The 25580-nt window shown below is 39.1% G+C and overlaps 2 protein-coding genes across 2 annotated transcripts in view; one reads left to right on the top strand and one right to left on the bottom strand.

The window, feature by feature from the left end:
• The window catches only part of DYNC2LI1 (dynein cytoplasmic 2 light intermediate chain 1), a gene marked incomplete at both ends in the record, with an annotated part of 50260 nt that extends 42362 nt beyond the window's left edge, over positions 1-7898 (top strand). Inside the window, 9 exons of the mRNA XM_084284541.1 lie at positions 292-424; positions 1846-2115; positions 3769-3934; positions 4016-4108; positions 4989-5188; positions 5313-5389; positions 6791-7058; positions 7551-7678; positions 7761-7898. Coding sequence (XP_084140667.1) covers positions 292-424; positions 1846-2115; positions 3769-3934; positions 4016-4108; positions 4989-5188; positions 5313-5389; positions 6791-7058; positions 7551-7678; positions 7761-7898 — 1473 coding nt within the window. The remainder of the gene's footprint in view (positions 1-291; positions 425-1845; positions 2116-3768; positions 3935-4015; positions 4109-4988; positions 5189-5312; positions 5390-6790; positions 7059-7550; positions 7679-7760) is intronic.
• A 10155-nt stretch (positions 7899-18053) lies between these two features.
• The window catches only part of LRPPRC (leucine rich pentatricopeptide repeat containing), a 91310-nt gene continuing 83783 nt past the window's right edge, over positions 18054-25580 (bottom strand). The window contains exons 35-38 of the mRNA XM_084284540.1: positions 24955-25029; positions 23445-23529; positions 19862-20004; positions 18054-18558 (exon numbers count right to left, since the gene is read on the bottom strand). Coding sequence (XP_084140666.1) covers positions 18502-18558; positions 19862-20004; positions 23445-23529; positions 24955-25029 — 360 coding nt within the window. The 3' untranslated portion in view covers positions 18054-18501. The remainder of the gene's footprint in view (positions 18559-19861; positions 20005-23444; positions 23530-24954; positions 25030-25580) is intronic.

Here is a 25580-nt window from a genome sequence, read left to right as displayed (position 1 = left end):
ATAAATCTTTTTCCTTTTTCAAGATAGAAACCAGCAATTGTTCCAATGCTCATAAAAAATGACAATCTAGAGAAAGCATTAGAGAGGCTGAAAGATGAACTAAATTGCTGGTCGTTGAGCATTTTTTAATGTTATCCCTAAAATCAAGATTTGTTTTCAACTGGCTCTCGATCAAATAGCACCATAATATCCAGATGAATTTTAACTACGTCAACTATATTTTTTGGCTTTATCTGTGCAGAAACGTGTCAAGAAACTGTTTTATCCCTGTTACCATTTGGATCCCCCCAGGTGGAAGACGTTATAGCAGAACTACGCTTGCGGCAGTGTGCAAACACGAGGGTAGGCAACGAGTACCTCCGTGGTGTTTCAGGAGGCGAGAGGCGAAGAGTGAGCATCGGTGTGCAGCTGCTCTGGAACCCAGGTGAGCAAAACCATGACACCTTCCTTGTGCCCCCCACAAACCACTGGGGGTGGTTAGAGAAAATAGTAGGGTTCAGGGAAAAGTCAGACACACATACGCTTCTCAAGACACTTAACGGATCTTGCATTTTCCTCTGCCAGATGTTCACTCCTCATGGCAACATCAGGCACAGTGAGGGTGTGCTGATCCATTTGCTTAAATCACAACTCTTGCTGACCACAGATTATAATGTAATTATCATAGTCACGGTTATATAAAAGGAGTGGTTCAGGAGCCAGCCCTCTTTCACTTCTGCCTACGCACAAGTACAACGTTAACAAGGGAAGGTCATTTTCTTGGTAGCACTGGAACTCATTGCAGTCTTGTGCAACTCTGATGTGGCTGGCTCGTTACAGGTGAACTAGAAGTTTCTGTCATTTTATCATTTTCACTGGAAGCAAAAGAGAAGGCTAAATCTACAGTTGCTTTTGCAGGAATGAATTCCCTATCTGCTCTTACTTATATCAACAGCACCACTGATCTTGCCTCAGCCTCTTGTTGAGCGAGATTTCCTATCAGCTCCTCTACTTCCACTGGGAAATGTATCTGAAATTTTTTTGCTGATATAGAATTATAATTTTGCAAATAAAGGGAAAGTAGAAGCTTTTTTAGTAAGAAGCAATGCTCACAAATAGATGTGTTGGTACTGAAGTAAAAACATTAGTTCTAGGAAAAATAAGTAAAGATTTCTTTACATTTCAAACACGCGTTACACCCCTCAGCACAGAAACTATGTCTGTGTACAGACAGTGCCTTGTGCTGATTGAGGCCATTAAGTTTTCTGGCAACACAAACACTGCAAAGTAACAAAACCCTTTCAAATTTTTAGCAACCAATTGCAAAACAAGAAAAATTCAATTTTATGCATATCTCTTGGTATCTGGGTGTGAACAGGCATTAAGTAGCTTCTCCTCCCAAAGCATGCTCTACGTAAATTAATACTTTGAGGATTTACACATAAAAAAAAGGTCTAAATATCAATTAAGTATATTTAATATAGATTAAAATATTTCAGCAGGCAGAATATAAAACTATTACTATTGTATATTCACATATAATGTTCACATTTGTACAGGCAAAGTGCAAGAACTGCAGAGTAAAACATTAATTTAATAAGGAACCTAAACCTTCATTCCAGTGAAAATCAGAAACATTACTCTTGTTTCCAATAGGACCAAGATAAAATTTAAAGTACCTACTACATAGTCATTATGTTCAATGAGGCAGTGGAAGGAGGTTGCCATTGTTGAATATTACCTGGTGCTGGTGTGAAATATACTTCGTACTTTTAAAAAAGGAATATAGCAGTGAGATTTCAAATGCTAATACCATATTTTCCAAATCAAGCTGTTTTCCACAGCTAAACTTACTGTCTTTGGCAGGAATTCTGATACTTGATGAACCCACATCTGGACTGGACAGTTTTACTGCACATAACCTCGTGATAACATTATCCAGACTGGCCAGAGGAAACAGATTAGTTCTTCTTTCACTGCATCAGCCCCGGTCAGATATCTTCCAACTCTTCGACTTAGTTCTCCTGATGTCTTCTGGAGTCACTGTCTATTCCGGAACAGCCAAGGACATGGTCCAATATTTCACAGAACTAGGCTATCCCTGCCCAAGGTACAGCAACCCTGCAGATTTCTATGGTTAGTATCAAGTACTGACAAAGTACTGCCATAAAAAGAAGAAAAAAAGAGAAATATTATTGGAAGTCATTTGCTTTCTTAAGCCTATCAGCTAACATTGATTTTTATGGACCATAACTGTTTTAGAAATGCCTTGTCACTGTCAACAATATTGTACTAAGTTCAGTTTTGAATATGATCCCCATTTGTCAATGCAGGAAATGTAGCAAATACAAGAGAGAGGAAAAAATCAGTTTTAAATAATCCTCTTAACAGTGCCAGGTGTAGCAACTCTTCCAAACCTTTATCACACTTATTCCCATGTTTCAGCTGGTTGAAACTTTTATATTCAGCGATAAAAGACATGCAGGAACTGATCAGTTGCTTTCATGCAGTCATTTCTATGAACTCTATTCAAGAAACATAGGAAGCCAGTTTCCCAGGGTGTGTAATCATACATACCTTGAAGAGGAAATGAGAAAGATGAGAGTTGCCCAATAGAGCATAGGAAGGGAGGAGAAAAAAACAACAACAACAACAAAAAAAAACAGTAACAGTAATATTTGATTCCTCTTCTCAAAAAAACAAAAACAAAAACAAACCTGCATGGTTCTAAATCCCTTTTTTTTTTTTTTTTCCTCCCAACATGCAAAGGGAATGTGGCCTTGTTAATCTAATGGCAGTAGTCTTTTACCCCAGAGGTTGGTTCAATTCTTACCTTCAGGTCTTTGCGTTCAAGTTGCTTAGTATGCCTTGTACAGACACCAACTACAATGCTCTGGAGTAACCTCTTCGGCTCTGCTTACGTGTCAGTTCATATCAGAATGCCTATCAGCTATGCAGAGATAGACAGAAATTAATGTCAAGCCCAACAAACAGACCTTTGTCACCAACGTGGTTCAGAGCAGTCCTGCCCAGCTCAGTGCAGCCCTGGGTGGGGGGCCTTGCAGCACACCTGTATGGGAATGGACCATTTGGGGCAGTCCTCAGAAGATGAACCCCTGTGACATGGAGGCAGGTGGGGATGAGGAAGGGAGGTGAAAGATCATTCAGTGCAATGCACTGAGCCATTACCCACAGGAAAGGCAGAGAATATGGGCTGCAGGAAGATGGAAATGGGACAGGAAAGCTAAAGATGCCACAGCAAGGAGGAGGACCTGAAGGAAATGCACAAATGCTGGCAGTGTGGCAAGTAAGAGAAACAGGAGAGTCTCAGAATGAGAGAAGGCAGGCAGGTTACAACTCATTTCTCTGATGGACCCCTGCTGAAATGTGGCTCAATGGAGACAGTCAGCTCAACGTAAGGAATTACAAAATGCACAGAGATAATTCTCCCAGAAAGCGTCTGCGAAGTATCAGGTAGTGGTGCTCTATACTGATGCTCAGCACTGGAAAACACTACTGTTAGTTTAGATTTTAAAAAATAATTTGTTAAAAAAAAAAAAAAAAAAAAGCTAGGTGAACTACTGTTGCTGCTACTATGTTTTCCTTGGGTAATATTCTTCTTAAGCTCTCAGTATCTACCTAAAGTAACTGATGAAAGTTTTAACTGTTGTAGCTTAACGCATGCACACAGCTCATACTGTCTGTTCACGATACAATCTCTGATTCTAAACACATCATAAAGTTATCACAGCTGTAGCTTATGGACTTATGTCAAATAATGTCTTGCAGTTGATTTGGCCAGCATCGATAAACAGACTGCAGAAAAGGAGATGGAGAGCCGAAAAAGAGCAAGTATTCTTGCCAGCTTGTTCCTAGAAAAAATCAAGACTTTTGATGATTTCTTATGGAAAGTTAATGAAGACGACAATGTTGTGAACACAGTCAGCCAAAAAAGGTGAAGAAAATAATATCATATGGCAGATCTGGAATAACTGCTACAACTTTGGCTAATATTTTTTTTCCCTCTTTTGTACAGCTCCCATGTAAAATCAGAAGAGGCTATCCACATGCCTTACCATGCCAGCAATCAGTTACCAGGCGTCTTAAGGCAGTTCACTGTATTATTAAGGTAACCCTACCTCCATAAACAACTATGTATCATGTTCATTTGTATTTTAAAGAGTTAAAAAGCACAAAATGTGAATTGAGCAGGTGCTGAAAGCGCACACCTAGCACTAGGCCCGAGCGAGCCATGGAACTGAGGTGTTCCTATACTGGCTCACGCCAGGCCTCTGAGCAGGGTGGTGGGTGGCAGCCAGATGTCCAGCCCCTTGCTTTCTGTCCCAGGGCTCCTTCCAGACAAAAATCACCTCCAGTTCACACTGCTGCAAGCCTGCATCTTTGGGCAGCAGGAGCCTTGAGGCTCAGAAATGTGTGTCCCAGTTTTGGGTACCACCGTCCTGATCTCCACACACACACCAAAGCGCAGTGACTGAACCCTCAGCAAGCCCAGACAGCCGTGTGGCAGGCCTAGGTGCTGCCATCCTCACACCTCTGCCTTGATATGAAGCCAGGAGGCTTCACTGATTATAGCCAGCACGGATGGATAGTGGTAGCTGGGTTTCATGCTTGTGTTCTCAAAAGAAATAAAACCAAGTGGTTTAATACATGTAGAACATCACTGATAGTAACATCTAGTACTAGTGTATACTACAGGCCCTTAACAAAGAGGCTTTAGCTGAAATAATTGCTTCTGTGTCTTCAAAATGAGATCTTCCAGCCGCCATGGGCTTCACACTTTCAGCATTTCAGACCTGAAAAAGTAGGCCGCTACCAATGCTCAGCAGCTTTGATTAAATACAATCATGTTCAGAACTGGGCAAACTCCCAACCTACTCAAAGTCAGCAATTCCACAAACTGCTGTTAGCAGAGCACTTGGGGCAATATATCTGAATATATCTGGCATTAATAAGGACTATACCTTATGATCAATATCGCTGTTTTCCAGTCGTCAAGTCTCCAATGACTTCAGAGATCTTTCAACACTACTAGTCCATGGAGTTGAGGCCCTCATCATGTCATTATTAATAGGATTTTTGTACTATGGTCATGGAGAAAGTAGACTCTCTGTTCGTGACACAACAGCACTGTTGTACATGATAGGTGCACTAATCCCATTCACAGTGATTTTGGATGTCATTGCCAAATGTAAGTGTGAGCTTTATTGTAAATGTTTAAACAATCACAATCAGAGAGCTCTCAAATCAATGAAAAATTATGTTTATAAATGCAACTCTAGGATGAAATGAACCTGTTTGCTTCTACCCTGTAGGTCATTCAGAAAGAGCTATGCTTTATCATGACTTGGAAAGTGGAATGTATTCTGTTAGCCCATACTTCTTTGCTAAGGTAAGTGGTTTTGATGCCAGGAAATACACACAGATAGCTTAAAGAATATTCCAAAGCCTTGCTGTATAAATAATTGCATTTGCGTTAGACTTCTTCTAGTGTGTCTGCCAGCTAAAGCTACCATTCTTGCTTCCTTGGTGTTAATTGATTAAACCTCACACTACTTTGTATCTGTTGCCATATGTCATGGCTGACATCCATAAGGTTGTTTGGCCAAAATTGGGGAACTCTGAAAGTCATCTTCGGTCGTTTCATCACTTTTATGTACCTGAATGATTCATTAGCTGAAACATCTTTGAAGGTTTGATTATGTCTTGATCTATAAAACAGAATATTTATATTAAACGCTACAACAAAAGTAAAATAGAAATGACAAAATGCTAACTGAGATTTCCAGTAGTTGTTCAGGCCTGTACTGATCAGAGAGAAACAATTGTATTAAGTGTATAAAGAGCTAGATTTCCTGGAAACAAATTAGAACTTCAGAAAAATTACATTCTCTTTTTTTTCCACAAGGGTTTAGAAGAATCCCTTCTTTGTGATGTTGCCACTGTGAGATGAGCTCTGCCTGCCATGGCATCTGTAATTTAGGTTTCCATTTCTGCACAAGATTTTAAATGCTTATTAGTGGTTGCCAGAGAAAAATATTCTTTGCATTGTGTCACAAAAATTGCACATTATTCGTAGAGGAATCGATGTAATTTGTTACAACCTTAGTATTAGAGGATAGTAGCAACTTTCTTTGGAAAAAATAATCATAATACTACATACATATGTATATACACACATATCTACATATATACGTATAACTGATATATGCAGACATCCATATAGTGTATATATATATTTTTATGTATACTGTATATATACACACACATGTATATAAATAAAATATGTATGTTCAGATATTTGAGAAAATCCAAAACATATTCATGTTTTTGCAATGAGTTAGGAAGTTACTAACTGGACAACCTTTGGGACAAAGTGGGGAAGTGACCAACAGCCTATTTCAAATTTCATCTCATGCTAGGTTCAACCAAATTTGGACAAAATGTACACCTACAATGAGTCAGTAACAGTATTACTGCTCTCAAGCTCACCATTTCTTCATGAAATTCTCTTAAATTCTTAGAAACTGCCAAAACCATAACAAAATACGACATTCAACCTGTAAGAAGCCGCCTATCAATTCAACATTTACAGAAATTATCATAACTAGGGAAAAAAATTAGCAAGGATTTCCATCTCTGTTGTTACTGAAAACATCCAAAGAGGAGATGATTGTATTCTAAGGGATTATTTCCCAAAGTTTTTCTAAACAGTCCATAAGTACATCAAGGGGCATCTCAGAAGGTTTTGTGATTATTGCTTAATATATTTTTTTCCCTCCTTTCTGAACAGATTTTAGGGGAACTCCCTGAGCACTGCGCTTTTGTTCTAATTTATGGGGTTCCCATCTATTGGCTGGCAAACCTCATGCCTGACCCAGAGCATTTCCTGCTGAACTTCTTCTCGGTGTGGCTGGCTGTGTATTGTGCCCGCGGGATGGCACTTTGGGTGGCAGCACTGTTGCCAACCTTACAGCTCTCAGCTTTTCTTGGCAACGTCCTTTTCACATCATTCTACCTGAGTGGTGGTTTTGTGGTAAGCCTGGAAAACCTCTGGACAGGTAAGAGAATCCTCCCACTACCCCTCCAAATGAAAATGTCAATGGCTTTCATCAGCAATTGTTTGTAGTGAGGCTGAGTCCCATACAAGAAAACCCTCTTTTATTCCCACCTTTGCAATATCTTCATGGATAGTGACAGTAGAGTTCATTTTACATTAGTGTCTCCCTCTGAAGCTGAGGTAACAGTAAGCTTGGTTGAAAAAAGCACTAGTGAAAGTCTGAATTGGTCCCTACATTATTCAGTAACAAGTTATATTCAGTAGATGAAGATCTTCAGTAGAAGAACTCGAGTTGATAATGGGAGTCTAATAGATATAAGTTCTCCCCTAATTTTCAATCTTCGTGTAATAATATAGGGTGTATCTGCCATTTTGTCCAGTAATAAGCTATGATACAGCCTTTGGTTGTCAAGAAATTAGACAAACCTGTTATATTTGGCAGCAAGACAGGAATTTGCTTATTTATATGATTTTTTCTGACTTTTTTTTCCAGTTCCATTTTGGGTTTCTAAAGTGTCTTTTCTAAGATGGAATTTCCAAGGCATGATGCAAATTCAGTTCACCGAAGCCAAATATGAAATGACTGTTGGAAACGTTACTCTTCACATTCCAGGAAAACTTGTAAGTCACTCTCTAATAAAAATCGTGGTAATTAACTAGAAAAAAAAAATCAGTTCCTAATTTTTTGTATCTGTGGTTACAGGTAATTAAGTCTATGGGCCTGGATTCACAGCCTCTCTATGTAAGCTATCTCATCCTTGGTGGCAATATTATTGTTTTCCTGCTTTTATACTACTTATCATTAAGATTCATCAAGCAAAAATCAAACCAAGACTGGTAACAGTAAGACAAGCAGATGGGGCAGCAGGCTACAACATCCCTTGCAAGAAAACATGGCAAGCCCAAAGTTTACTTTTGGTAACCCTTGCGAAGGCACTGAGAGAGAAGATCCCTGCTGAGTTCCGCTGTACGAAGCGAGTCCGGTTCGCCACAGGATGGCAGCAGAACACCAGGAGTTGGAAGCCAGGTTGTGCTCCTCCATTCAGACAAACCGTGATAAAATTCAGACTTTAATATGGTGGTTTTTCCATTTATTTTTTTTTTAATTTGTTTGGTGTACAGTTTTATGTGTGACACCTATATGAACTAGCTGCACCTTGAAATATTCTGAGCTATGAGTTGCCAATTTAAAAGGACCAATTCCACATTGTTATAGCTGATATTCTAGGTCACAATCTTTGAATGCATGGCAATCACATACTTAACCAGAAGAGCTCTAAGAGAAGTAGGATCAGCACACACAAAACACTACTTCCTGCAGCGCATACTCTGCATTCACCACTCATGAGAAGGAAAACAGAGGAAAGCAACATAAAAATTTTCACTGAAGTTTTGGGAAAACATGCGTGGATGAAAAACACCAGTATTAGTTATTCTGTGTTGTTTCTAATTGCTTATGTGTTTAAAGACTTTGCCTTTGTGTTCCAGTTAGATGCTGTTGATGCACAAAGTAATCTATACAATGAGAAAGCACTTTTTTTAACAGATAATTTTTCTTACCTTTTTGGATCTATTTTTTACAGTATAAATACACGCAAAGTGATTATTAATCACATCTTTCTCTGTGATATTACTAGACATAGCAATTTGCCAGTTTTGGTTCCTAAGATTCACAGGTAGAAAATACCAGAACTGCCCACCCAATAATTAAAAATCTAATGGTGCAACCTCTGAAATGCTTGTACTTATGTGCCTTCTTAAGTTCATCCATAAGATACAAATGCTCAGAAAATTCATAATAGTAAATAGATAGCTGTAATCCACACACAGCCAAAGTAAGTGCAAGTGCAAATTAGATGTACAGTTGTTAAAAATATTTTATAAGATTAGCTTGATTTTAAACATTTGGTTGCATATCTCTGTGATTATATGCATCAAAAAAGAAAAGCACATCATTAAATGGAAGTAGAACAGATATGTTGCACACAGTGGAAAACTCCTAGTGCTATGGACTATGGATATGGAATACTTATGTAAATCCTTTTTTATTTATTCTTTAAAGAAATTAAAATGAAAGAACATCAATGTTGAATTATTTCCATTTGGCAAGCAGGGTTGCCACATTGCTTTCCACGGGATCCACGGGGTAATAAATTCCCAGGAAGACCCCAGTCTAAAGATGTTAAGCAGGTCTGATAAAATAAGAGATTCAGCCTCAGGCAGCAGCAGGAGTCCAAAGCACTTCAAGGTTTTTCTGAGGTGAATTCAACCATTTCTTCCTGGTTCTGCTGCATTTGATTTGGAAGAATATGCTTGATCTTATCCTAGTGCCATTTTGAAATTATCAGATTTTCATTCCCTTTTAATGGCAAAGCCAATTCTTTCAGTCCAATTCAGCATCATTAAATTGTCAGAGTAGCAGCTTCCTGTTTGATTCTTAATTATTCCTTTTTATTATATTTAAGACACTTAATTTTTTAAAGTGGTTTACTCTTCTTTGTAATGATCTGTTGTGATTAGAATCTCTTTTATATTACACTGAAGTTTTAAGGGTATATATTGGTACTTCTAGTCTAAACCTCTATTTTCAAGGTATTTAGAGGATTAAATTCTAGGCTGACTCTCTGTTGTGAATTCACTTTGATGTTTAATAAAAAAAAAAAAGGAGAGACACAATGGGAGAAATTAAAGACATAAGGGACAGCTCTGAATTTTAGGGGCATATTGTCATGCACAGAAATCTTCAGGCATCTAGATAAGAATATACCATAGCCTTAACTTTGAATTTCCTTCCTTTTGTGAAATTAGTCAGGCTGCTGACATTACTTAAACAGCCTTTTTCAATTTAAAATTCCACCCTCTTAACATTATGCAGCAGGACCAAACGGTGTGAGTGTTTCAGAGGTGGTGTTATGACAAGGGTAGATATATACATAATGGGGACGTGAGTTGTGAGCCTGGGAACAGCCATCTTATGGAGTGTAGGAAGAGCTATCATAGGATGTGGCCAGGCCTGTGTTTACACAGAAAAAGCTCATATTCTATATACTACAATTACTTCAGCACACTGCCTGTGATCATATCTTGTTTCCTTGATGCCTAGAGATGGGGAATGTAGGCTGTGATTATTGTTACAGGCTTTAGCAATAAGAAGATAGGAGCCTTGAAATACCAGCAATTAGCATTCATATCTAACAATAGCATGCCGTGGGGCTGTGTACAGGGAAGAGCAATGGGAAGAGTGGGCGGGTGACACACAACCTGCCCCACTCGCACTCCCAGGAGTTGAAAAACGCTACAGGTTTAGGGGAATTATGCGCCTCTCCGGGGGCGAAGATTACGCCATAGGCTTTGGCCTGTGTTCCTGTCCTGCTCCACACTAGTTGCGTGCAGAAAAGGTTTCACACTTCAACAGCAGAGCTGTTGCAAGAACAAGTGGTTAGTGAGGGATGGAAATCTTCCTGAGAGTTCTAACAAAGGCTGAATGCCATAATTTCAGCAGTTTACTTCCCAAATTTCAGGGTAGCCATTCTTTTTCCTTAGATTCCTTTATGTCAGTAGAAGCTGTGTGTCCCCCTCCCTATGCTTCCTGTGTCAGGAAAACCAAAACTCAAGCAGTCTGCAACAATGTCAACACAGAGACTACAGATCACAAGCAAAACCATACACTAAACTCACAGCACTATCTGTTCCTCACACGATGACATTTAGCTTGCTACATCCCAAGAAACACGGTGAGTCAGTTTTCACATCCAAAGAGCGCGCTACCTGCCAGCCCGGCGATGCCACAGCTCCACGGCCTCCCCTGCTGCCAGCTCTGCTCTCCTGCATCCTCCGGGGATAGGCTTGAAGAGGTCTCCTCAGCTCTGTGTCGTGGCTCCTGCAGCTGAAGGCAACTGAGTCAACACAAACCCAATGTCGAAGTGACACCGCATCGCATTGGTGACAGATCCCAAGTTGCTTGCCCAAGTGCTCTTGAATTGCCCAGTGCATGACCTGATCACAGCAGGCCACTGGCTTTCAGTCTACACACACATCATAAGTGTGAGTGGGAGCATCAAATGCTGGCAGGAACGCACCTCAAATTCAGAATAAAACAAAGAAATCTGTGTTGGTTGTAAGGATGTCATAAAAATAAACCCACATGTGGACAACAGAACTCATGCATTGGTACAACACCTCTGTGTACTAGAGGTGTTGTCTTCTCTGTAAAGAGACAGATAATAACAATGGGTTTATTACTTAAAATATTTTAAGTAACTTTCAGTAACAGCAGGAGAGGTGGGAAGTTCTTCCCCCACCTCCTCTCCAAGTTTGTGCAGCCTCTCCAGCTGGCAAATTGGACGATCTTTCTTAGCACTGCAAAGCAGGTTATGGAAGCACTGCTTTGCATGTTGGCTCCTGGGTTGTGGCAGTCCTCCAAAATACTTCTAACTCGTCATTTGGAAAGGACTAGCTTTCAGTCTGCCTAAGCTAAATTAATAAGTAGCTGTTGAAAGTTTCATCCCTTATTTGTTCATTGCAAAAGGCATTCAGAAATGCTAAATCAGTAACAAGTATCAATAGCCATCCATTTTTATTTAAACCACCACCAACCATCAAAAAAAAAAAAACAAACACAAAATGCCTTAAAAAATAAAATCAGACAACATGCTACGCAGGGAGAACCTATCAGTAAGAAATTACAGGTATTGGTATGTCCACTTGGACCAGAAATAACAAACCTTCCCGGCTTTAGCTACGATGATTAATTTTAATGGCAGTAGACAAGAAGCAGTGTACATCGAGCTCTGTGGCACGCTGCTTTTTTCCCCCCTCTGAGAGCCAAGACAAGCCCTTCATATGTTAGCAGCTATTAATTAAGGCAACAATGTTTAAGCAGTGGGTTGAGGCAATTTTAAAACTGCTTAACCCTTTTAAGAACTGATGAGCTTTAAAAAGCATGTGTGGAGCTGCGTGTGTTGTAATCATATATATACACGTAGAGATACCCATATGATTAGATCACATATCTGTCTATATATATACTCAAATAAAATGCAGGTGGACAGCTCTTTTTTTTTTCCCCAAGTAATATTCAGAAAGCAGTTCAGATCCATCACTTATGAAAATGTTGTTGCCAATTTATGTAATTAATTTTAAAACTAATTATTGATCATTTTCTCATTAAATCAAACATGGTTTTATTTCAAATTGAAAAATCTGTTGGGAATATTGTACTTTCGTGGTCCCAACTCAATACATTTAATGTTTCCAGTGCCAAGAAACTGCAATTTTACAGACTGCCCCCTCAATCTTCGCCTCACGGCTCCAGAACAAGCGTCTACCTTCAACAACACATTTGGATTTTTTGCTCCTTTTAAAGCATCTAATCAGAGTCACTCATATTTTGCTAACATTACTAAGCATGTGTCAGTACCACTTCTGCTTCACTGACATTTCTCACATTTAAGGAATAGGTTAAATGTTGGCCAGAATTCACATGGTGAGGAAAAAAAGAAACCACTTGCATCAAAAAAAGTGTATGTTGTATGTGAGCAAGTAAGCCCACAATACAGTCATCGGCTGCTACTGCACTGGGTTTTCAAGCAAATGCACTGCAACTGGAAATCCATGAAACTCACAAGTAGGCAGAAGCATGAAGCAGAGAACAGGTCACTTTCAATGAACTGCCAGTGCCTTGCGATGCTAATACAAGGCACCAGTTCACAGCGTCATTCCTCGAGACATTATCTTTGCTCACTTTCACTTACTGGGGGCTGGAGGAAGTTTAGCAAACAACTACAGAAACTTTTATGACAGGGAAGATGTCATGTTTCACCAAGAAAGGCAGGAGATCGAAACGTAGCACCTCTATCTGCCATTCCAGCCTCAGCCAGCAGCTCCTCCCTGACACGGGATCAAGGCAAACACCTGCCCTCCCACCACGCAAGTCACGATGCTAAGGGGTGCCCTGAAAGAACCGCTTTCCAACAAACACCCGCATCATTTACCTCTCGCTCTTAAAATAGCTTATCGCTTTGTGGCACTGCTTCAACTAGCTGAAGGAAGGCAGAAAGCCAGAAAACAGTGCGAAGAGCCAACAATAAAACGTGCTGCTCAAACTCTGCAAACAAGGACACGGGCTGTCCTAACGAGCTGACACCCAGATTTCCAGGTGGGACTGCTCTGTGGGTTTAGCACACCCTTAAATCCATCACTGAATACAAACTCTTTGCCCCATAGTCCCCAGCAATACAGACACGAGTTGCCATCCCCTGTTGAGCTGCCGTGGCACTGTCCCACCACCCCTGTGGTAACTCTGGGCGTGCATCACAGGTTACAGCCGCTTCCCTACCTCCCTGGTGAGCCCCCATCTCCTATGACCAATCTTGTAAAAAAATACTAATAATAAAATAAATAAAAGCCTTTTGGCCCAGTGTTACTGCTACCTACAACAGCACGCTTTCTGGTTACAGCGGAGCTCAACACTGCCAAATGCTTTGGACACGCATGCTTCAGATTTTTCCCTTCCAAAAGGTAGACAAAAGAAAGGTGAATGAATATTTAGCTTCGTATACTTCAGAGGGAATTTCTCAGTCCTTTTACATCAAAAATCGTATTGCAGCTTTGTAGTACACATTCAGTGCCGGGCGCATGATAAATTTCCACTGAAAAACCCCGTGTACATGACTGACAATAGTAAAGCCACAAATTACCGTAATTTTATGCCCCCTGCAGCTAGTGGTATAAAACATAGTTTTCAACCTTGTTTTTACTTGCTGAATTTAGACAAATTTATGTTATTGATGACAGTGAAAAAGACACTCAGATGCAGAAATTGCATTCCTAGGCATAAAAACAATTTGGAGCTCAATATTTTATAGGTGCTATAGATGAAAAATATGGATGTCATTAAAAACATAAAGGAAAAGATGAAATTGATTTTTTTTTCTTAATGAATTTAACACTGTACACACACATATATCCAGCTAGATCAGGGCTTTTTTTTCCTCTCCATGGAACGTTGAACAGGTAATCATCTGCAACTTGTGATATTACCAGCTCTCTCTCTGAACATTAGTGTTTGAAATACAGGCTAAGTCAACAAAATCACGAAGGAAAGCAAAAGCCTTGTTTAAGCAAAGCTTGCAGATCTATGGCTCGTAATGGATTTTCCAACGAGCACACACTTTCTATCCCATTTCAGATTTTTAGAGTGTAATTTTATTTACAGAGCATTCTGAAGGCCCTAAAAATTGATGATAGCTAAGGATGATTTACAGTTAAGCTAACCTCCCCACATGAACTATTCGAGCTGTTAGCTAAGCTAATCAGAGGGAAATCCCAAGAAACCGTGCAAATAACAAGGGCAATGGTTTGATTTAGTTTTGTTTTATGTAGGAAGTGTTTCTAGTGTTTCAACAACTACCGCTGCAGATAACTGCAATTCTATAGATACCACTGCTTTACTACAGTGTTACAAGGATTATCATCACATGAGAAACTGCGAATCATTAGCCAATTATAGTATAGAGGGTGAAGAGCATCAAAGAGAAGCCTTGCATTAATAGTTTTATCTAAAAGCAGTGCAGTGTGGAACTCTTATCTACAGCAGGTACTGTGTAAGACAGTTTTTATCATCTCATTTTTGTAATTAGAGGAAACACTGAAAACTCAAACTGCAACCATCCATATTTGCTCTTACTTCTATACCTAATGGAAAACCCAGAACTTTGGGTGTGTAGCTGAGGATCTGCACGCTCATACTTCGAAAGACGTCCTTGGATTAAATTGCGGTCCCAGCTGGAGCTACTAACTTCAAAGGAGATTAGGTTTCCTCTGGTTATCGATCCCCAAAAGCACTGGCAAGACACCAGAAGCTGTAACCAGTCTGGAAGGATAATCTCTTTTTGTACTGACTTTACACAGAAATTATGAGAACAATTTTAAGAGAAGCAGAGAAATCTTTACTAAAAAGGCTAAAATCAATGGCAGACCAGCTTTCTCTTACCTGCTCACTTTTTCACCTTTACTGCAACAATATGCTGGTGCTGGAAACTGGCCTTTCCTTCTAGATGCTGACAGATCTCTCACAACAATCACTGAACAGCAAAACCTCCTGGTCGCTTTCATCACTCCTGTCACTTCCTCCTAAGCTATGTTCCTGGAGTGTCTGGAAGTATCACACCTTTAAGAAAAGCAATAAAGACAGTGCTGCTCTGGTGAACATGTTTCCAGACTATTTCTCTGTCAGTATGTGCACTTGGTGCACCTACCATCACTGCTACAATCCTACCTTCTTACTATAAACTGCAGATGGATTCCTGCTGACTCAGGCACTCGATCTATAAAAACCTTTTGAGCTGCTGCTGCCAAAGATGCAATGCCTTCAGCTACTCAATTTTCAACAGTGGGTACACATTACGAGAGTCTAGAGACAGCTACTAACCTACCAAGCTCCGTTTCTTTCTGTAGAAAAGGGTCTTGGGAGACAGCAAGTTGAACAAACTGTTTCAGTAGATAAGCATAGAACTACAGCATATAATTATTGTGCTTTAAAATGACTATACTAGTAGTTAACAGAGAAACTTTTTCCATGCTGAGCTTAAAAAAACAAACCAACAAGAAGCAGCCTCCTCCTGCCCGGTCTCAAGGGAAGGTGGAGGAAGGCAACCCCCTAACGTGGCACAGGAGCAACGCGAAGCTATCTCAATTCAAGCAGCAAGCTTTTCCCAGTCCTCTCAGCCCCAGTCAGGACGTGCTGGTATGCAAACACGTACGTGCTCGCACAGCTTGCCTTCTCCAGTAACGTGTCGGGTCAGTTCACGTCAGCACGCTCCCAGCTCCTCAGGGAGCCCCACAGAGAAGCGCGCTCCCACCTCCCAGCCACCACACCTGCTCCAAAACCTGCCCAACTCCAGTTACCCAGTGGCAAATACTTCTTTTCTGCTTTAAAGGGATAAGTGCTACGGTCAGTATGACAGAGGAAGTTTTGTAACTGGTCTAATAAGTCACCCTGACAAGTTTGCAGGACTGCCATTCTGCATTTTGTCATCTCACAGGTTTCCTTCCTTGAATACGAAGAAAGAAATAGTGAGGCTGCCTACCTATTTGGTGAAGAAAAAACAAACCTTCTAAACTCGGCTCTTCATGCTTGAAATGGCAGAGTCTTACAGCACACCGATTCACAAGAAATATTTCAAGCGTATTCTAGATGAGATGGCACAAATGCCGATTCTGCAGAAACCTTCCCAGTAAAACATCGTTTCAGACCGAAGTGACCGTGTCCCAGGGTGGCACCAATCCCTCACTGTCCCACATTTTAAAGACAGGAGTGACTCTAGTCCTCTGTACAATCATCCTTTAGTTGTACTGGAAACATTTACTGGAACAGAAAAGTCAGAAGCATTACCACACAACAGCAGGCTTTGCCTATCCTTTGAATGATGTCTGCCCTCCCACAACACATGGCCAAGGCTATTGCACAACACGATCCCATGTGGTCAGCATGTACTACCACCTATTACCAGTCATTGCTGCCACAAAACCCTGGTACCATTTGGTCTTGTGCTCTGGCAGTGCCTCCCCGCTGTTTGATCCTTTCTGATCCTTTCAGCAGTGGGCTCATTCAGCCCAGTGCATCCCCTGAGGTCCCTCAAAATGCAATTTCAGAGCCAAGAATGATGTAATTCATGTTACCGGTTTCAGACTATCAAATTTACTTTCCAAATTGCATCTACAGAATTTCAGGGCATTAATCTGTAGGAGTTCAGCCAAGCAGGGTAGGTGTAAAACATGCAGACACTAACTAGCACCTCGCAGGGTCAGACATCAGGCGTGGGCACTGCCAGCAGGCAGCAGACGCCTTCTGCCAGCATCAGCACTGAATAACGAAGGCTGCAGAACCTGACTACAAACAGCACCCAGCCTAGTGGGCAGAAGACCTGATGCCACATGGGATCCTAGCTCCTCGTCAGCACAGTTACCTCAGGTCTACAGACCTCGGCTGCTGCGTGGACGCGGCGCATGCTTGAAGTCCTCCCCTTCCTGAGGCCCTGCGCTACCTCAGCGAGCACGCGCAGGCCTCACTGCCTCGAGTTACGCTCAGTCTGACCCCACTTACAGGAACACAGCCACTGCTGTGAAACAGAGAAGGGCGTGAGATGACCTCTAAAAACAAGAGCTGTGGCACTAGAGGAAGGGCCGCAAACTAGCTGACACAGTCTTCAATTATGCTGCTATTACACTGAAACGCGTGTAACGTGGCTGCGGCTTTAGAAAAAGCTGCATCTCTGGTTTTGAAATGAAGTAAGATGAACACTGCCTGGGCTTGCTTTCAGAGAGGGCATGAAACCGCTAGGCTATGAACAAAACCTCAAATGTTAATGCCTTCTGACAATATAGGAACAAAGGGTGCCAGATGGCTAGAACCACTCAGGTACGGTCTGCTTCCCACATAACCCACCCACATTCCTGACAAGATGCTTTTCAAGACTTTTCGTCTCTTACCACCCCATTCTAGATTACTGTAATATCTTCGAAAGGATTATATTCTGTGGTGAATTCAAAAACCAGACACCACCCCCCAGCAGCAAAAAAACAACCAAACAAAACCCAACAAGTCAACCCAGCACCATCAATGCACCACGTCTCCATAGCATGCACAAGCAAAGTATTGAAAGACATCGTAAAACCACGCTGACATTTTAGTGGACACAGATAGGATGCGTACAGTTTTTTGTTTGTTTTTTAAATAAACTTGAACATTCTCTGCAACACAGGGTTAGTTATGCCTCATTCCTCACAGGAGTTTTCTGTGTATTTTTAAATACATTAGTTAACTAATTAGAAATGTTACTTAAAAGTAACATTTTACTAAAAGTTATGAGAATGAATGATAGATACAGTAAAACTACAACGCACAAGCTAGATTAAAAGGTGTATTTTGTCTTTATACCATTGAATCCCATAACAAGATACATTACACAAAAGACGTACATTTAGGAGAATCTAAAAAAAAAAAAAAAGTGTTTATTTTAATTTATTTTTTTTTTTATAGGTACAGATGAATCCTGTTCCTTACCCTTCTACTTTCATGCCAAAGCACACTGACCTGGCAAACAACAACAAAAAATAATGCAGTTTGCTGAAGTTACAGTTGCACACCCCTCTAGCAACTTTCTCAATATACATATATTTGGTGAATTAACAGGAGCTGAAGTACAGTTCTAGTTAAAGCAGATCATACATCAAAACAGAAATAGCCTAGAAAGTGACATTGTGATATTTCATTAGCAATTTTAACATAAGAAAAGCCTATGAGTTTCCACCAGTTACAGCTATGGAAAGTGCTGTTTTAACACAGTATTTATATTAAAAATTACACAGAACAACATGCTTTTTTAATTTTTTATTGAATGTAATACTTAATTTCATAAACAACTAAAACATAAAACGTCTGTTCATAATGTTTCTGATCTTCTTTTCCTCCATTTTTCCATATAGAATTTGAACGTCTCCTATAAAACAGAGTGGAATAAACAAGTTCAACGTTGTTAGAACTGAAAAAGTTACTAATTCTGAACAAAGTCTTACGTCCTGACAAAAGCAAAATCCATTATTCTCTGTCATAAAACTAGATCTGTATTGAAGCCTGTATAATTAAGAGAAATACCAAGGAGAGAGAATAAAAGGAGAAGGAAAACCTTGCCAAAAATGCATAATGAAGCTTCTATTACATAATGCAATAATATAATCAATTTCACTTTAAAAATGAAAATACTTTTTAACTGCAATCTGCAATTGTGTCAAAAATTCTAAGATGCTTTTAAACACCAAGCTGCATCAGAGAAAAATGAGCAGGAAAATCAGAAGATGAATCATTTCAGTGACTTTGAAATAAACACTTATTTTCACTAACTACATGCAAGAAACAGACACTCTAGGTTTTATATTTACATACCTAAATAAAAATTTACTTCTAAAATTAAGTTAAAGTTGTAGAAAAATCTCTGAAGCTGTTAACAGGCTAAAACAAACATTTTGAGCCAATTTTTTTCCTCTGATTTTTTGTAAAATGAGAAAAAGAACCATATTTATTATGGATCAGGATGGAGAAAGTAAAATTTAATTATGTCTTCAGAAAACTACAGAAAAACACTAATTTTATGATATGTGGCTAGCAGATAGCAATAAAATTTTGGTTAGAGAGAAAATACAGTAAGTCTTTATTTAAAGAATGTTTTGCTGAAATGATACTAGTAGACTATTAGTCAAAGGAATGATGTGAAAGAAGTATTTGCAGTCTTGACAGATGTAGTGTCATGCCACCTGTCACCCTCAAATAAGATACATTTGCACAGTTGCATGTATCTTTTGGCAAGGCAACTAGAAGTAAAGCTAGAAAAATAATTCCTGCAGTTCTAAAATCCCGTCATAGCAAAATAGCAACTTGTATTAGATATAAAGCTAGTAATTAACAAAAACTAAAACCCATTAACTGTTAACAAAACACACTTTCTATAAGCCTTTTAAAGTTCAAGCACTTAAATGCCCCAAGGACATTTGATAAACATACACCTGTAGATGAGTGCCTGATAAGGGTTGTGTAATTTAAACACAGTAAGTCCCAAGAGTTTTATTTCCCCAAGTCAAATCCAACGCAGGATTACTATAGCTCCTACAACACTCTGTACTTCCTACATGGCCTCCTTTGAGGAGCTTCTGCAGAGATTTAATCCCTGTGTAATTATTCATGCAATTTGTTTTATTAACAAACATACACAATTCCGCAGATCTATTTCTTAATTAGGAAATACTCACAGGGGGTTCAGTGAAAGGGACCGGCTCTCCTGCTTTCTTCAGAAAAACTGCTAAAGATTTCAGGGATAAGTCATGAAGCTGTATATTCTTTTCTTTTGATTTCTCATACACAGCCTTTACGGATGCAACATCCCCATCTAATTCTGAGAAAAATAAAAATAAAAATCAAAAACAAAATCCCCAATAGTTAAATGCTCCTTGTTTCACCTGTTTCCATGACATTACTCATTCCCTTTCACTTCCCAAGGCATATTAAATATTTTAGTATACAATATTCTGTAATAATATTGAGAAGCTCAACACAAGCCAGCAATGTGCACTTGCAGCCCAGAAAGCCAACCATATCCTGGGCTGCAGCAAAAGCAGCGTGGCCAGCAGGGTGAGGGAAGGGATTCTCCCCCTCTACTCTGCTCTTGTGAGACCCCACCTGGAGCCCTGCGTTCAGCTCTGGGGCTCCAGCACAAAAAGGACAGGTAAGTATTAGAACAAGCCCAGAGGGGGGCCACAGGCAGACAGGCTGAGGGAGTTGGGATTGTTCAGGCTGGAGAAGAGAAGGCTTCCAGGGAGACTCTACAGCGGCCTTCCAGTACCTAAAGGGGCCTACAGCACAGCTGGGGAGGGACTCTTTGTCAGGGAGCGTAGTGACAGGACAACGGGTAATGGCTTTAAACTAAAAGAGAGGAGACATAGATCAGACATTGAAAAGCTGTGGATGCTCCATTCATCCCTGGAGGTGTTCAAGGCCAGGCTGGATAGGGCTTTGGGCAGCCTGGTGTGGTGAGAGGTGTTCCTGCCATGACATGGTGGTTGGAACTGGGTGGTCTTTAAGGTCCCTTCCAACCCAAACCATTCTGTGATTCTGTAATTCTACATGTTCTGGATATTCTTCATATCCTACTGACAGTTCACACCAGAAGAGAACAGAACTTCCAGCCATTCCAGCTTTCCCTTTCATTTGAGGCTTGGATGATCATTTCCTTTGAGAATATTCTGGGACCACTAGGGACAGAGCTGCTTGCACAATGAGAACACCACTCCAAGATATGAGATGCAAAGTTATATGCCTCTTTCTGAGGCAAATGATGCAAAATACAAACAAAAGCTAAACTGAAAGCCACTGATGTTCAGCTTGTGAGAACTCTTGAACAGAATTTCATTAAGTAATGACAAAATACTATTCTGGTTATAGGTGTTGGCTATGTCAAATGTGTAACCTAAAGGAACAAACAAAACAAAGGTCAGATGCTTATTTTAGACCATAACAGAAATTAGTTTCATCCTAAAGAGCAGGAGAAATTTTTTGCTGACCCACTAACACTATTACAAACGTTAACTGCAAAGGTATCCAGTTACATTTTGCTGGATATTCCATAAATGATACCATCACAATGGGTTCTAACAAACCCATTCTTTATTTATCTAAAGCCCTGTTCACTTCTAGCTATAGAAGAGTGGAATATCGTTCTCCTTACTCTGAAGCAGAAGGGAAAAACAGAGCAGTCTTGTTCTATTCTTCCTTCTCCACTGCTTAACCTTTTCCATTACACTTAACCATGCACTTTTCTACTGCTCAGACCCTTGCTTGAGCAGCATCAGGATGAAACTGAAATGACCCCCAACAGTTTTTCCCCATTGTCTTCAGGGTCCTAGAAGCAATATAACAGTTCCTAGCATCTTGTGAACAAGAAGAAAGCCACCGTATCATTTTTTTTTTGCTTGGGAAAGCTCAAACATCTGCAATATGGGATGCTGTCTCAGCTTCTTTCTTTTTCACTTTTGGAATGTCATCTTCACAACCATATGGGCTACAAAAACAATGGTTCTTAAAGAAATGGAGTTTAAATTATGCAGAAATTGATAGCTTGGATCCCTTTCTCATGAGAAAGCTTCCCACTCACATCTGGCAAGTGGCTGAGCTACTTTTTGAATGTGGGAGGCTACTGCAGAAACTGCAAGAAGCAATGCTTTATTAGAAATCCAACAGAAACTGTGAACTTTCCATTTATTTAAGATAGAATACAACAAAAGCACATCCTTCTAGTTACCTGAAGTGAAGTTATACTTCACTGTTGATCTCAAACTGACAAATGAAACTAAACACGCCACCACAGGAAACATCAGATAAGGAAGATGAGGGGTGAGGGGAAGAGATAGCTACATTGCTATTAAAATGTACAAGTCTGTACATACTGTACATGGTAGGGAATGCTTCCTCTAGAACTTGCTATGAACCAGCTCTATGTCTGCCTAAAGAAACTACAGCAACCATCTCTTCATTTACTATGTAGCTTCCCATGTTAAATACTCTAACCACTGTTTTAGATATCATCGAGCAAGTCTCTGTGCAATCTCTTTATAAAATCGTTGTATGATGATGTCGCTGGATAGAACATTAAAGATGCTGAATCAGTTCGCTTATGCAATTTTTACTGAGGTAAGAACAGCAAACAGCCAGTGAAGAGCCAGTGATGTTGTAAGGTGGCAAGTCCAGTGTTGGTGATAGAAGTTTTTGTTTTATTTTTTAAATAAAAACATGTCAGAAAACCTATCATACTGTGAATGAAACCATGGAGCTAAAGGATTTCGCCAGTGACTGCTGTTTTGAACATTACTAAGCAAGTGAACTTTTAAGGTAGATACTACATCGTGAAAACTTTCACAGGTTGATTCAAATATACTGAAGTCTGTATGTCTTTAACTCCATACTTCAGATTTGTTTTTGAAGTATTTTATTTAAATATTCCTATTTATCTCCTCTGTGATAGATTGGAACACAAGGGCTTCTGTCATTATATCATTTTACTTGTATTACAAGTGTGAAGAGGATTATATTTCCTCCCTGTAATAAAACCATAGGATCATATTAGAATACACAACACAAAGGACTCAAGGGCAACCTTTCAACTAAACAAGCGCTGAGGGGGCTATATGTCCTCATTTTTCATGACTGAGTGTTGTAAAGAGATGTATTTAAATAAGCAACTTGATTTTTAGAGCTGTTTCCCTTTGACTTCAACAATAGAAACTGATTAGCACTTCAAATCAACTATTTAGCTAAATCTAAATAAAGCAACTTCCGCTAAATAAAAACAAGTATAAAGAATCCACAATAGTAACGGTAAGAACCCTGCAAACTACTGATAGAACGAATTAATTATGATTTTGAAACACACACATACAAAATGAAGATATTTATTATATGTTTCAGAAAAAAAGCTACATTCATTTTAAGAGCCATTCATTTCTACAACGTTTCTCTCCATGGGTTAGGAGAGATTCTTTTTCATTCCATGAAGCCCATACTTAGCTTCTTTGTAATAGTATCCTTTAAACTAATACAGTTCCCTTTGTCAAGGATTCAAGGCTTAGGTCTGTTAGCTGCTTTTCCAATCTAACACCTAGGACCATACACAGATCCAGTGAACGTAAACAAAACAAAGCCAAAAAAACCCACACAAATAAACCAAATAAAAGTGACAACTTGCACAGTGTAGATCCTGCTATTCTAAAGGTTTCCATGACCTTTAAGAACACTGAAAGATTTTTTTTTTAATAAAAAAAAAGTCTAAGAAGAGTAAATTACCGTAACATTTTAGGAGGTAACGGTATGCAGTTTCCATATCTAGGTGATCAGGAATCAGTTCTAGAAGTGTCTCAATCTTCTTTGCCTATGAGATTTAAAGCACAGACAAAAAAGAACATTAACTTCAAATAAAATCAATAAAGTTCAAACAATTATTTCAGATCTTTTAAGTGAAACAAACTACTGATTACAAGAAATGGACTGTTCAACTGAATGAAGACAATATTTCTTGCCCAAATTCTGATGTGAATAAGAAATAGCCGAAGAAATCAGGTAGGCAATAAAATGAACACAATAAGGGACTAAAATCCCATATTCAAGGAGACTATACAATAGTTTCTTTTTTGAAGGAAGCAATCCATATATTAATGAGAATGTCAGGATTTCAACCAAATTGAAGAAGAATTCAAACTACTTGGCAGCCTTCAATGACCTAGAGGTCAGTGGTAGCTATGATCAGTGCTTCAAAGTAGTCAGATCACTGACTAATGCGCTTAAAATTGGAGTCTCCTTCCCTCAACCTCTGACTCCAGTTTCAAAAACTCAAGTCTTGAATTTAAAGAAAAAGTGTACAGAAGTTACTAACATCTTTATCACACACTAGAAAATTCTGTTATTAAAATTTCAGCTCTAAAAGCTAGAAATTTCCAAGTTTTTAAATTTCTTTCACACACACCAAAAGATGGTATTTATCATTGTCACTTTTACAGTAGAATTTTTAATCCATGAGTATCTAATGGCAATTTCTGCAAAATAAAAAAAAGTGCATTTTCCTTCATTTGAGAAGCATTTATTCTAGTTTTTATATTAACTGTCTCCTGATGCTACCCCTCTATGGAAGATAAATCAATGTGTGTGTGTTTTTGCCCTTTTTGTTTGTTTGTTTTGTTTCGTTTATTACTTTGAGGAACCTGAGGGAGAAGAAGGGGGGCAAGGAGAAGAGGGAAGGACAGGAGTAGGACAGGCACGTAAATCAGAGTAGTTGGAATTAAAGCAATTGAGCACAAAGCCAGTAATCTAAACAGATGTTCAAACTCAATACATGCCCAAAACAGTATAGCAAGTAATACAAGATGAGTCTTTTAATGTAAACATAGGCACCTTTTATCATTCTAGAAGGGCTGAGGTTCTCACTGCATTTGTATTCATACAATGCAGACAACAAAATAAATACGTTCAGGTAGCAATATGAAACTAGATAGTGAAGTGATAAAAATTTAAAGCATGATATTTTTAGCATATAAACTACAACATCAAAAATCAAGGAAATTACTGAAATAATAGAAAAAATATTAATTACATTCTCCTTTCTATTATGCCTCATAAAATAAGCTGTTCTTTTAAATGGGACTAGCTCTGCAAATTAACCTTTCTTCCCCACCCTGAGAAACCTGATAAAGCTGTCAACTGTGAAGTTCAAGATCCAAAACATTTCAAAGGATGATTAACTAGTATATACTACATATGTATATGCTACATATACAATGATAAGCATGAAAAAATATTATACCTGTCCAGGTTTAGTTGCTGCTTTACCCATGAAATTCAGAAAAGTTCTCTTCTCCTCAACTAATCCACCACACCTCTAAAGAAAAAGAAGTAGTTAATGCAGCTGTTGTGACCAGATTAGCAAAAAACAAAACGACTAAGGTGAAAATTTCCAATTATAGACTTTTAAAATATTTTAATACATATTAACTATCTGAAAGGTAAATAATTGACCATGAGTTTAAAAAAAACAACACAGGAAACAAGTATATTTTGTGCACCATTTTGGCTAACATTGTTTTTAAAATGGTAGGTATAAAGTTTGTTTAAAACAAAAGGGGAAAGAATTAAACTAATACTTCAACACACCACAAAAACGAGGTTTAGGACTGCAAAAGAATGAAAAAGAGAAACACTATTCCTCTCCAATTATACTGCCAAGCATTCACAAGTGAGCTAGGGATCATAAGGTTAATTATACATTTAATAAGGTGTCAGGGAGATAACTGCTCGTTTCTTTATAAAAATTAAAATGTACAAAGCAAGTTCTCTTTAAAGTATAATTACCTACACTTATGCATACAAAGGACTGATTTCAATCTCTCTATTTTATAAAAGGCTTTCACTGCAATAGACAGTGTTTGAGGG

Source organism: Netta rufina (genome assembly GCF_964035555.1).
Source record: "Netta rufina genome assembly, chromosome: 3".
NCBI classification, from domain to species: domain Eukaryota; kingdom Metazoa; phylum Chordata; class Aves; order Anseriformes; family Anatidae; genus Netta; species Netta rufina.
This window is presented reverse-complemented; position numbering and strand designations above follow the sequence as displayed.